This window comes from Callospermophilus lateralis, chromosome 1, assembly GCF_048772815.1.
Source record: "Callospermophilus lateralis isolate mCalLat2 chromosome 1, mCalLat2.hap1, whole genome shotgun sequence".
Lineage (NCBI taxonomy): Eukaryota > Metazoa > Chordata > Mammalia > Rodentia > Sciuridae > Callospermophilus > Callospermophilus lateralis.
The window spans coordinates 223479709-223491985 of NC_135305.1; the positions used below are offsets into that span (position 1 = coordinate 223479709).

General features: G+C 65.3%; 1 protein-coding gene across 1 annotated transcript; it reads left to right on the forward strand.

Annotated features, from left to right (window-relative positions):
- Positions 1 to 1414: 1414 nt before the first annotated feature.
- Positions 1415 to 5951, forward strand: Lsm7 (LSM7 homolog, U6 small nuclear RNA and mRNA degradation associated). The gene is made up of 4 exons (XM_076852211.1): positions 1415 to 1475; positions 2298 to 2388; positions 4770 to 4841; positions 5739 to 5951. The coding sequence occupies exons 1-4, from the start codon at positions 1470 to 1472 to the stop codon at positions 5879 to 5881; spliced, it is 312 nt and encodes a 103-aa protein (XP_076708326.1). The 5' UTR covers positions 1415 to 1469; the 3' UTR covers positions 5882 to 5951.
- The last annotated feature ends 6326 nt before the right edge of the window (positions 5952 to 12277 follow it).

The window sequence follows — 12277 nt, forward strand, 5'->3', positions numbered from 1 at the left end:
CTCCCAGCCTCCCTTCCTCCAGTTCTGAAGGAGATGCCCTGGCCTCCCTCCAAGGTCCATCTGAAACACCTCCTTTGTAGAGACATCTTTCTAGTGTGTGGGGGGACACTTCTCCCTGGAGCACTGAAGCAGCCTACATGCCGGGCCTGCAGCTCCCTCTCCATGCAGATCACACCTCACACTCCTGCTCTGGTGCCCGACACCCCTCCTCTGGCACCCTCACCTGGACAATTCCAAGCAAACACTCCCGCCCTCTGTGGTGTCCCCACAATCCTGCAGCCACCTCTCTTGCCTTCTCCTCATTCAAAATAGCTGGAGAGTGCAAAGCCCCTTCTTAAGATGGGACGCCGCAGGGCACAGCCAGGGGCTGGGGAAGCAGCGGGGAGGTGGGACAAAGGCTAAAAGGATGGCAGGGCACTGCAGGGCGACAGGAAAGACAGAAGCAAAGCGCCGTCGGTGAGCCACCTCTGTTCAGAACAGCTAGCTGACAGGGCCACAGGGCGTGGTAAGGGATGGGGGCCGCTGGACGGCTGGCATCTGGACACGACTAGACCTGACAGGGTGAGCAGCAGTCCTGCCTGGGGGAGAACACCCGGGAGGTGGGCGGAGGGCAAAAGCAGCCACTGGGAGAAAGGGCCAGCTGCTGGGGCTCCTGCAGGGACAGTGCTGGGCCGCGGCGAGCGGCGGCGGAGGCCGAGGGCCAGAACCTGGGCGGAAGGTCCCGGAGGCAGCCAGGAGGGGGGCAGGCCCGGAGACGGGACATCACTCTGACGGCGTGCGCCGGCTAGCTCGGGGACTGTCCCCGCTGGGACCCGACCGTCAGCGGCGCGGCCGCTCCTGACCCGCACCCCAGACGCTGACGCCCCCTTGGCGGACCCGCAGCCTCGGCTCAAGGCGGGGATCTCCTCTAAGGTCAAGGGTAAAAGACGGGGCAGGGGTTCGCCCCCTCCAGGGAGGGCTCTCGACTCGGCCTCGAGCTGCCGGGCTGGGGAGGCCGCGCTGGCCGCCGGACGCCGGGGCCTCCCCGCACCTGGCGGGCCGCGCAGCGTCGTGCTCACCGCGCGGGCGGGACGCCGCGGCTGGGAGGGCGGCAGGCACCGCCGAGGCCCCAGGACCCGGGAGCGGCCGGAGACCCCGGCGGGACACGACGCGGCCCGGGGGAGAGGGGCCGCGGCCGCAAGGTCACAGCCGGCTCGGGGCGCGCGGGGGTCGGGGCCGGGCGGGCCTCGCGGGGGTCGGGCCGAGGGCGGCAGCCGCGGGGCCGCGGGGCCGCGCAGCCCTCACCTCGGCCGCGAGGAACAGAAAGGCGGTGACAAGCCGCGCCAGCGCCGCAGCCGCCATGTCCGCGGGTCCCGCCGCAGCTGAAGGCACAAGTTTCCCAGCGACGCCCCGGGCTCCGCACTGCGCACGCGCTGTTTTGCGCGCCGGGTCAAAGGGCGCGGCGCCTGCGCAGATCGGCCGGAGGCAAGATGGCGGTGCGCGGGCCGGCGGAGGGGGTGGAGGCCGTGGGCGCGGGGCCGCGGGGGCCGGGGCCGGGATGCAGAGGGGGTCGGGGTGCAGAAGAGGAGGGGGCCGGGGTGCAGAAGAGGACGGGGACGCGGTGGAGAGGGGGACGGGGTGGAGAAGGGGACGGGGACAGAGTGTAAAGGGGGACGGGTCCACGAGGAATGGGGACGGGGTGCAGACGGGGACGGGTGCACAGGAGGTCGGGGTGCAGAGGGAGACGGTGCAGAGGGGGACAAGGCCACGAGGAATGGGGACGGGGTGCAGAGGGGGACGGGTGCACAGGAGGTCGGGGTGCAGAGGGAGACGGTGCAGAGGGGGACAAGGCCACGAGGAATGGGGACGGGGTGCAGAGGGGGACGGGTGCAGAGTGGGGCAGGACGGGTCCACGAGGCATGGGATCCGTGTGTAGAGGGGGACAGGGCCACGAGGAATGGGGATGGGGTGCACAGGAGGACGGGGTGCAGAGGGAGATGGGTGCAAAGGGGGATGGGATGCAGAGGGGATAGTGTCACGGGGACGGGAAGGGGTACAGAGGGGGACAGGGAGGCATGCATAGGGGGGCGGGGCTACGGGGAACTGGACGGGGTACAGAAGGGGACAGGGTCATGAGGAATGGGGACAGGGTGCAGAGGGGGACGAGCCTCGGGGAACGGGGATGGGATGGGGTACAGAGGGGGAGAGGGGCTCCTATAGCAGGTGCTCACCCTGGGTTAGGGACGGGAGCTGCCGGTGGGGAGGCCGTGAGGGTTGAGGGCTGTGGACAGCAGCCTCACATGCTGTGCCCCCCTCAGGACAAAGAGAAGAAGAAGAAGGAGAGCATCTTGGACCTGTCCAAGTACATCGACAAGACCATCCGGGTGAAGTTCCAGGGGGGCCGTGAAGGTGAGGCCCAGGGCACGCTGGCTTGGCGGTGCAAGCAGCGGTGAAGAGGGCTCTGCGTGCTTGACCGGGCCACTTTGCGCAGTCAGACTGACCTAGCTGGAAGGGAGGGACCGGTGTGCCCACTTTGCAGTGGGGATGCTGAGGCTCGGAGGGGGGAACAACACAACCCAGTGGCACAGCTGGGTCGGGACTCGGGACCTGGCCTCCCACGTGGTCCCGTCTCTATAGCCCCCCAGGCGCCCGCCTTCCTGATCTCTTGGCTTCTGTTCCTGCTCCCCAGACACCAGGGCCTCCCCTCTGCCCTGTGCCCCTGTGGGACCAGAGGTTCTCTGGCTGGCCATCCCCAGCACTGCAGCAGATGGAGCAGCATGCCTGGCCTCCCCCGTTCCAGGCCAGGAGCACTGCGGGTGGTGACAACCAGAGTGGCCCCAGACAGGGCCAGTGTCCCCTGTAGCAGTTTCCACTGGTTGGGAACCACAACTCTGTGACCAACCTGCACGTGGTGGCCAAAGGAACCTGTTAGGGTGGGTTCCCTCGCGCCTGCTCCCACCCTGCAGGGCTCCCCACTCCGGGTCAAGCCTGCCCTCCTCCAGCAGGTGAGGGCCCAGCACTCACTGCCGCTCTGTGCTCGCCGTCTCGGGGCCGAGCCCTGCGTCTGGCCTGTGCAGGACCTAGCAAGAGCAAGGCTTTCAGAGGGCAGGAGCCAGGCCGTGTGCCGTGGCCCTTTGACCCTGTGGTCCACTGGTGAGAGCAGCAGTGGGCCCTGGACTCTGGTCCCAGGCAGCTGCCCTCTCTGAGTCTCAGTGTCCTCATGGCATTCAGGGCTACCTCCACCTGCTCCCCAGGTGGCTGTGTGACTCCAAGGCTCTTGGCCCAGGCTGAGGCGGCTCCTCCCGCAGCAGGCACTGGTGGGCATCTCACTCACTGGGGGCAGCCTCTGGTGCTTGGCTCCTTCCTCCTCAGGTGGGGACTCAGGCGCCACCATGAGGTGGACACTTGGTATCAGAGCCTGGAAAGCACAAACCTGAACGTCCAGGTGCAGCCCACAGGTCAGCTCCGAGCTGAGCCGCCCGTGCCTGCTGGGCCCGTGCTGGTGCCCGGGCGGGCAGGGTGTCGGAGTGGACGCGGTTCTTGCTTTCCAGGGGCTGCCTCTGTTTCCTAATGTGGGTAGCAGATGGCCAGCAGGTTCAGTACCTCCCAGGTTTACAGGCCGAGAGCCCAGTGCCTGGGGCACAGGGTCTCAGACGTCACGAGACAGGGGTCTCTTTGGGCTTGTGATGTGGTGTCTGTGGACCCCATTCCTGCCTGGGCCGCTCTGCACATGGCAGCTTGCTCCCGTGGTGTGGGTTGGACAGATGTGTTCACATTGAGTGCTGGCTGGAGAAGGTCTTTGAGAAAGTCCTGGGTCTTGAAGGTCCCACCTGATTAGACCAGGCCCACCACAGCCATCTTCCTTAGGTTAACTCAAAGGCTTTTCCTCATCATCACATGACCTAATCTTAAGGGAGACACCCTGTGAGAGCCCAGGGCCAAACCCACAGTCACCCAGGTCAGGGGGGGGGTCCATTTGTAGACCTGCCTGGCAGCCGCAGCTCTCAGCCCATGATCCAGATGGAATCACAGGTGCTCCTGGGTCTGCAATTGCACCCCCTCCCTGCAGCCCACCAGGCAGGTGCCCTTGCTCAGAGACGGGCCCCCCCCAGAGCCAGGGCCTCTCGGGCATCAGGGCCAGGCATGAAGACCCAGCAGGGTGCAGACAGCTCCGCCTTTGCAGCTGCTGAGGTGCTGGTGTCACCCTGTGTGCTGGCACCGTCTCCAAAAGGGGTGCGGAGGGGAACAGGGCCACGGGGCGAGGGAGCCTGGACGGGCACGCCAGGTGCATGTGGGTCCTAGAGGAAGAGGCCAGAGAGGCTGGAAGCAGGGGCAGGGCAGAGCAAGGCAGTGACCTCAGGAGTGACCTGGCAGGATGCGCCCTAGGCGCCCTGTCCCTCAGGACGTGTGAGGAGGTGAGACAAGTCACCTTTGCTTTCGTCTCTTCTGGGAGGACAGACCAAGAGAAAGGGGTTTCATGACGTTGGGAACCCATGCGCCCTGGCCCTCAGCACCCTGGACAGCCGCCTGGCCGCCCTGCCTTCCCACAGTGGTGACGGACACCAGGTGGCGCTCTCCGGGCACGGCTGGCTGCCCGCTGCCGCCTGCTGGCCCAGGGGTTCTGACCAGAGGTGGTGGTAGCTGTCACCTAGCCCTCCTGGAGCCCCCCTGGGTCCCCATACCTGCACTGGCAGCCCCTGGCAGGAGAGGACACCTGCTGGCCACCCCAGGCCCCTTTCCGACATCTGCCGCTGACCTTGGCTTTGCATTCTCCCGGTGACCTCTGTAAGCCAGTGGAATCCTGAAAGGCTTCGACCCGCTGCTCAACCTCGTGCTGGACGGCACCATCGAGTACATGCGGGGTGAGTCCAGCTGCAGGGGCCGGAAGGCCGTCCGTCGCCTTGGGGGCGTGGGAGATGCATGCCCTGCCGGTTGTTCCTGGGGTCCAGTTGTCCCTGGGGTCCAGCAGCCTGCGGTGCTGGAGTGGGCAGGGCCACAGGGAGGGGAGCTCGCCGAGAGCCGCCGCCTGAGCCGCTCCCAGCCGTCCTCTCCTCCTGGCCCGTCAGCACAGGGCCCGTCCCCCACCCAGAGGGACCGTATCCCCCTGTGTCTCCTCCTGGGGGAGCACCTGCCCCGGCGGCCCAGAGTGCCAGGGGACACAAGGACCTCGGGAAGGGGGAGGTCTGGCCCTTGGGCCTGTCCTCGAGGTTAGACAGGATCTGCTCTTGTCCCCTTGGGGTGACCCCACGTCGTGGGAGGAAGAGGCAGGAGGGTTGAGAGCTCCCAGCCTCAGCAACTGCACAAGGTCCTCCGTCAAAGTAGGTCTGAAGGGGCTCTGGGGTGGCTCAGTGGGTGTGCACCCCTGTTCCATCCCGTACCTGAAAACCGTGGGGGCTGGCTGAAGCCCTGCCCCGTGTGGGCAAGGCCTGGGTCTGACCCCAGCACTGACCCAAAGTAGACCCTCTGCACGTGCCTTCAGCCGTAGAGAAGGCCCCGCGCCACCCGCCTGCCACCCGCCTGCCACCTTGGGCGCCTGGGCCCCCACGTAGCTCCAGGGTCAGGGCACCCGAGTTCCCTGGGCCTCGGACCCGGTGGCTGCACACGGTTTCCCGCGGCTCTGGCCCCATGGTCACACACCAAGAGGCTGCCCATGAGGTCCTGGTCACTCGCAGCGTCTGCCCATGGGGGAGGGTGGAGCCGCCGCCCGGCCCTTAGACAGGGTCTTGCTGACACACGGGGTACTGTCTGTCCTCCCGCAGATCCCGATGACCAGTACAAGCTGACGGAGGACACACGGCAGCTGGGCCTGGTGGTCTGCCGCGGCACCTCCGTGGTGCTCATCTGCCCGCAGGACGGCATGGAGGCCATCCCCAACCCCTTCATCCAGCAGCAGGACGCCTAGTGGCCGCCTCGTGGACTCAGCCGCCCCAGTGGGGGCAGATGTGCGTTTTCTTAATAAAATGTCAAGCTCAGGACGCGGGCACTCGGGTCTGCCAGGCGGGGTCCCGGTGTCACTGGGCAGGCACGGCCCTGCAGGCACGGGCCAGCGAGTCGGGGGCCTGGTTCTGTGAGGACCCTGCAGAGCTGCCTGCGGCTACCCACCCCCCCTCCACCCCACTCAGAAGTGGGGCTGCAGGCCAGGCAGGGCCTCTCCAGCCTCTCAGCAGGTGCAGCCCAGCCTGTGGGCCTTCCTGGCCCGTCTCCCCAGCGTCCTTGTGGGGACCGCCCTGGACACTGACCCCACTGAGTGTGATCACCTGGAGGCCAACAGCGTGGCAGGGGCTAGAACCAGGGGCCCTGCAGCTAGAGAGACAGAAGCCTGGGTGGGAGGGGAAGCTGCAGGGCTGGCCTCTGCTGACCGCCCAGCTGGCACAGGCTACCACAGGGCTGGGCCCTAAGGGCCTGCCCACCCAGCCGCCTGGCCAGTCCCGCCCCCACTGCTCCCCATCAGAGGTCTCCTCCCTGGGACAGGAGGGGTTCTGCCGGCTCAGCCTCAGGGGCATCGCCCCAGGGAAGGGGGTGTGCCCTGCTGCCAAGTCCTGTGCCACACCCCTGCCAGGTGACAATGGGTCCAGCTGAGAACTGGAGCCCCTGGGCCAGGGCCCTCACTGGTGGCAGGCCTCTGGGAGCCCTGTGGGCAGCAGGTGGGTCTGCAGTGGGTCAAGTACAGCACAGATCTGCTGTGCTCAGAAAGACCGGGTTCTGCCTCCGCATCCCGCACTGGCCTCCTGACTTGTTTAGAGGTCAGCGTGGCCGGACGTGGTGGCCACACCTGCCCTCCCAGGTCCTCGGGAAGCCGAGGCAGGAGGACCACAAGTTCCAGACCTCGGCAACTTGGCCAGGCCCGTCTCAAAAAGGGCTGCAGATGCAGCTCCGTGGAAGAGTGGCCGCCCCCCCCCCCCCCACACACACACACACACCCCCGCAGCCCTGCAAAAACAACCAACCAGGAGGTGAAGAAGCTGTTCTGTGCCACTGGGCTTCACAGACATTTGTCACAGCGAAAGCTCATAGAGACCTGCTGACGGCAGCCTGTCGCAACATGCAGAGTCCGCGCGGTGGCAGACCGCACAGGACAGGGTGGTTAAGACCTGCTCTGCGCATTCAAGCTTGTCAGAGAGTGGGGCGCATCTGATCCTAGAAGCTCAGGAGGCTGAGGCAGGAGGACCACAAGTTCAAGGCCAGCCTCAGCACCTTAGCCAGCACTGTCTAAATAAAAAGTAGAAGGGCTGGGGTGCGGCTCGGCCCTCAGTGGGAAATCAGTCAGCGGCTAAGAAGCTCCTGAAGGGCACATGCCCACCTGGTCCTAAAGACAGCCGCCGAGGGGTGTCCCCCAGCTCTGGGCACTTAAATATTTTAAAAGGAGAAATTCAATACTTAATGTTGTCCCTTTAACATCACATTGAAAAGTTCACATTCTACAAGGCGTCAGGGAAGGGCCGAAACAGAAGGGACTTGGAGACCCGGAGAGGGGCCAGGGAGGGATGAGGACACAGGTCCTGTGACACTGATCCCCAGCCCCATCAGTCCCAGCCCTGACACCAGGCCGTCCTGACCCCAGAGGGCCACCCTCCCACTCCCTGCTCCTGCTGGGCACAGGCCTCAGGCTCAGTGTGGGGCTGCACCCATCGACCAGGTCCTGCCCAGAAGCCTCGGTGCTGACCGCTCTGGGGGATGGACGGAGGCCCCTGCAGGCAGAGGAGCAGGTCCCACCTCGGCCCCCAGGACAGGCCTCACAGCAGGTTCCAGCTCTGATGGTGGAAAAGACCCTGAGGCTCTGGCGGCCAGCTCTGCCTGTCCCCACCCCAGCTGCTGCGTCTCAGAGTAGCCCCTACACTCTCTGGTGGGTCCCAGAGGCGAGGAGGTGGCTCAGAGAGGCTGGCTCAGGCGGCCAGCCACACTGGTCTCTCCCGGCTCCAGACCCCCCGGGACTCGGTGCGGAAAGTGAGGCCCAGGGTAACTGGGAGGGGCCTGGGGGGACGGAGACAGCGGACGCCACGCTGGAGAGCCCGGTGGCTCGCTCCCCAGGCCCGCCCCCACTCAGCCAGCCGGTGGTCCCAGCCCCAGGCCACCCTTGGAGGACCCAGACGGGCTGTGTCCGCAGGACTCGGCCACAGACGCCCTGCACACCTGGGCTGGGCCACTGCTGTCCTGCCAGTGAGACTGGAGAGGGAGACTGGACGAAGACCAGGGCAGGGAGGGGACAGGGAGAGGCTCGCAGGGCCCAGGGGTCTTGGTTCCCACGGGGACCACAGGCCTGAAGTCATCACCACCCGTGTCCCCCCTCCATCTCGAGTCTGCAGGATTAAGTCCAGCTCGCTCCCGCCCCAGGCAGGACGCCCCAAGGGACAGTGCCTGGGCCTGCCCTGAGCTTCTCTTCAACGTCCGGCCTCCACTCAGGGCCTGGTTGGACCAGGCCTGCCACTTCCTGCCCCCTGCCCGCCAGGGGGCAGGATTCCCCAGGAACGAAGGTGCCATAGCACCAGGTCTGTGCTGGCAGAAGACTGCTTTGAGAGCTGGGCGCAGTGGCCAGCTGTCACCCAGCGGCTCAGGAGGCTGACGCAGGAGGATGGCGCATTCAAAGCCAGCCCCGGCACCTTACTGAGGCCCCAAGCAACTCAGTGAGACCCTGTCTCTATAAAAAGGGGGCTGGGGATGTGGCTCAAGCAGTAGTGCGCCCGCCTGGCATGTGTGCGGCCCCGGGTTCAATCCTCAGCACCACATACAAGCAAAGATGTTGTGTCCGCCAAAAACTAAAAAATAGAAAAATAAATATTAAAATTCTCTCTCTAAAAAAAAAAAAAAATATATATATATATATAAAAGGGACCACAGATGTGGCTCAGTGTCCTGGGTCCAATCCCAGGTCCCCAAAAGAAGAGGAGGTGGGGGGAGGGGAGGGGGAGGCCTGCAGAGGTGAGGAAAGGCCAGGCGTCTCCTGGCAGGTGGCCTGGGTCGCACCCCTGCTGCTGAACAGGCCTCTGAGTTCCTCCCCTGCCTGTGGCCTCCCAGCCGGAATTCAAGGTCGGCTCGACCCTGAGGCCCATGCCACTTGGGCAGCTCAGAGACCCCCCATATTAGCATGACCCAAACTAGGCTGCCCCTCCCAGCCCCTGCCCGTCTCCCCATCTCAGGAGCCAGCCCTGCGATGCGCCCATGACCGTGGGTTCACCTTGGCCTCTCATCGCCTTTGGCCGAATGGGAGGGGCTGACACCTGACCTTCAGAGTGGACACTGAGGGCCAGGCAGCTCAGTGGTGAGCACTCCTCAACTCGCGAGGCCCTGGCTCCATCCCCAACACCACAAAGTGCAGTGAGGTGAGGTCATGCTGGGGCACCCACCCGAAGCCAGGGAGGAGGGGACATTCCCAGGTCATTTTTGAGACCAGCCTAACCCCACCCAAAGGAGAAAATCACAGGCCAGTGTCCCTCGTGAATAGAGAGGCAACCGCCTTGGCCAGAAATCAGCAAGTCCAGCCTTCTGTGAAGAGGGTGGTGTGTACAGGAGGGCGCCCGCCTGTCGTCCCAGCGGCTCGGGAGGCTGAGGCAGGAGGATGGCAAATCCAAGGCCCGCCTGGGCAACTTAACAAGGCCTGAGATGGCATGTCACGACACCGGACCACCCTGTCGGGCTGTGCCAGGAATTCAAGGTCGCTCGACCCTGAGGCCCAGGCCGTTTCCCACATTAACAGTGCGGAGGGCCCTCCCTGCAGATGCGCCAACACCCCTTCAAGCTAAGGTGGGAACTTGTGCAACCCAGAAAAAGGGCCCGCGCCCTCCACCACCGCGGTCTCAAGAGTGAGACTGGACACCCCAGGCCAGGACGAGGCCACGCTGCCTGGGGGCTCACAGTGCCAGAGGGAGAGATGTCAGAAAGCCAGGCGAGAGTTTCCGTCGGCACAACCTGAGAGTCCCACACTGTGCCCGTCCCCGGACCAGGACCAGAGTGTCACACCGCAGCAGCCCCTGGCTAACGCTGCTTGTTCCCACCTCCTGCCAAATCCCCCCACCATCAGTGTTCCCCTAAACCCCTCGCCCTCCGGGTCCTGCAGGGCCCTGCCTCGCATCCCTCCTGCCCGGTCCCCTCCTATCTCCTGCTCACTGGCTGCTCTCCACTCAAGCCAGGGGACTTCCCTGGACTCTGGAGCATGAGCTCACCCTGCCTCAGGGCCTTGGCACACACTGTTCCTGCTCCACCCTGTATTCACCCCCCCACCCCCACCCCCACCCCCACCCCGCCTCTGCGCTCTCTGTGGAGGTCTGCCTCCCCTGTGAGGCCAGGTGCACAGGTGGCCCCCGCCTGTTGACCGGTCAGGGCCTGGGCCTCCTCCCTAGCTATTTGCTTGTGTTTGCTGGCCCCACCCCCGCCCATCTAGAAGCTTCATGAGCTGGGGACAGGGCATCTCCTTACTCAACATGGCAGCCAGGTGGGACACCTTGTGCCCCAGGTGCCCGGCAACCACCGGACGCCTGGTGAGCAGTGTCCGCACCCGGGGAGCCCCCAAAGGCTGGCGAGGTTCTTCAGCCAAAGCGTTGCGTGGAGGCTGGTGGACGGCCCCCGGCCCCCGGGGTGGACGGCCTTACTGGACCTGGACCTGACCGAGGGGTGAAGAAGTCTTCACAAGACGACTGGGGGAAACGGGCGCAGGCGGGGCGGGGTGGTGGCTCGCTGCAGGCGCGTCCTGTGGGCCTGTGTTCAGAGATGCAGGGGCTCAGGGTGAGCTCAGTGTGGGCTTTGTTCCCCGCCACAGGCCTCAGAGTCTGCGAGGCTCCGGCCTCCTGCCCCTCTCTCCCCTCTTTTGCTGGGAATTGGACCCAGGACCCTGCGCACCGGGCGAGTGCACTCTCCACTTCTGTGTGCCTCAGAGGAGAGATCTTTCAGATGGTGGATGAGTGAGATTCCTTCTGAGCTCTGGTGGGGGGCGGTTACTTATTTAGGAGACAGTTCTTGGAGTTCCTGCCTCTGTACCTAGAATCATCCCACATGGCCACCCAAAGCCAACCCTTGTCTAGAACCCTCTGTGGCTCTTAACTTCCCCTAAGACAATCTGAGTGCCTCTTGCTCACTCCAGGCAGCTCTGTACATACCTGGTTGTTGGCCCGGCTCAGGCAGGTGGTGAATATCATGTGCCCGTTGACCCCTCCCCAAAGCCACAGGACTCATCCCCACTTTACAGATGAGGCTATTGGGGCTCAGAGAGGCTAACGCCTAGCCTGAGGTCCCCCAGCTGGAGCCTGGCCTCAGACCCCAGGTACCAGTTACTCCTCACGTTTTTCCTCTTAGCAACTGAGGACTCCTGCCTCAATACAGAGGGGAAGCCACTTGGGGCCACAGTAGGCTCCCGAGCCACCTGCCCCCACACTGACCTCTACTGCTGACCTGTTACCACCACGGCTCTGGGGAGACAGGGGAGGGAGGGGTTGTCATTCTATCAGGAGGCACAGGAAGAATCCTGCCAGGGACCCCCCCACCAGCCCCCAACCAACCTCACACCCTCCCCACAAGAGCATGTGGGGCTGAGGGTAGGCCCTTCCTGTCCCCAGCCCCTCCCGCGGCTTCCCCGTCCAGAGCTGCCCTTTCCTCCCCGGTGGTCCGTCTCCAGGGCCACGTCCCCGGCACAGGTGGCCGTAACCCTGGCAACCAGGCACCACCCCCACTGTCTGGGAGGTGGTGACCTGGCAGCTCCTCCCACCCAGCCCTTGCCAAGGCAGCACCCAAGGAGGACCCCCTGGGATGCTGGGCCCAGAGAGGACAAGGGACGCCCCAAGGTCACCAGCAATGAGTGACTGGCCCGGGGACTTCCCCCGCCCTCATCCAGCTACAAGCCACAAACGTGGGCAGTTCCTCCGCTGAGACCTACTAAGTGCTGGGGGGGCTCTCCTGGGCTCTCGCCCCCTGGGGACAGGAAGTGAGACAGGCCAAGGAAGGCAGGGGACAGCCACAGCTCAGGGAGCCCCGGATGGGGTGTGGGGCCCTTGTGCCCTCAGACCCCGACCCCGGCCCCTTCTCAAGGCCTGCGTCCCTCCTCACTGTGCCCGTACCTGTCGGCTGAAGGGGTGCCCACTGCAGCCCAGCAGGGGGCAGGGCACCAAGAGTCCCCGAGATCCCGGAGTTGCCAAGGAGCTGGGGAGGAGGGACAGCGGCAGCCAGGGCGGCGGTGAGTCAAGGGGAAGTGGGGGCCGCGTCGGGGGACGAGGACAGCCTGTGCCCAGGCCTAGGCGGGCCCAGCCCCCAGGGCTCGCCCTGCCACGTGTCCAGAGCCACGATCCCCAGCAGGACAGAGCCACCAAGCCAGCAT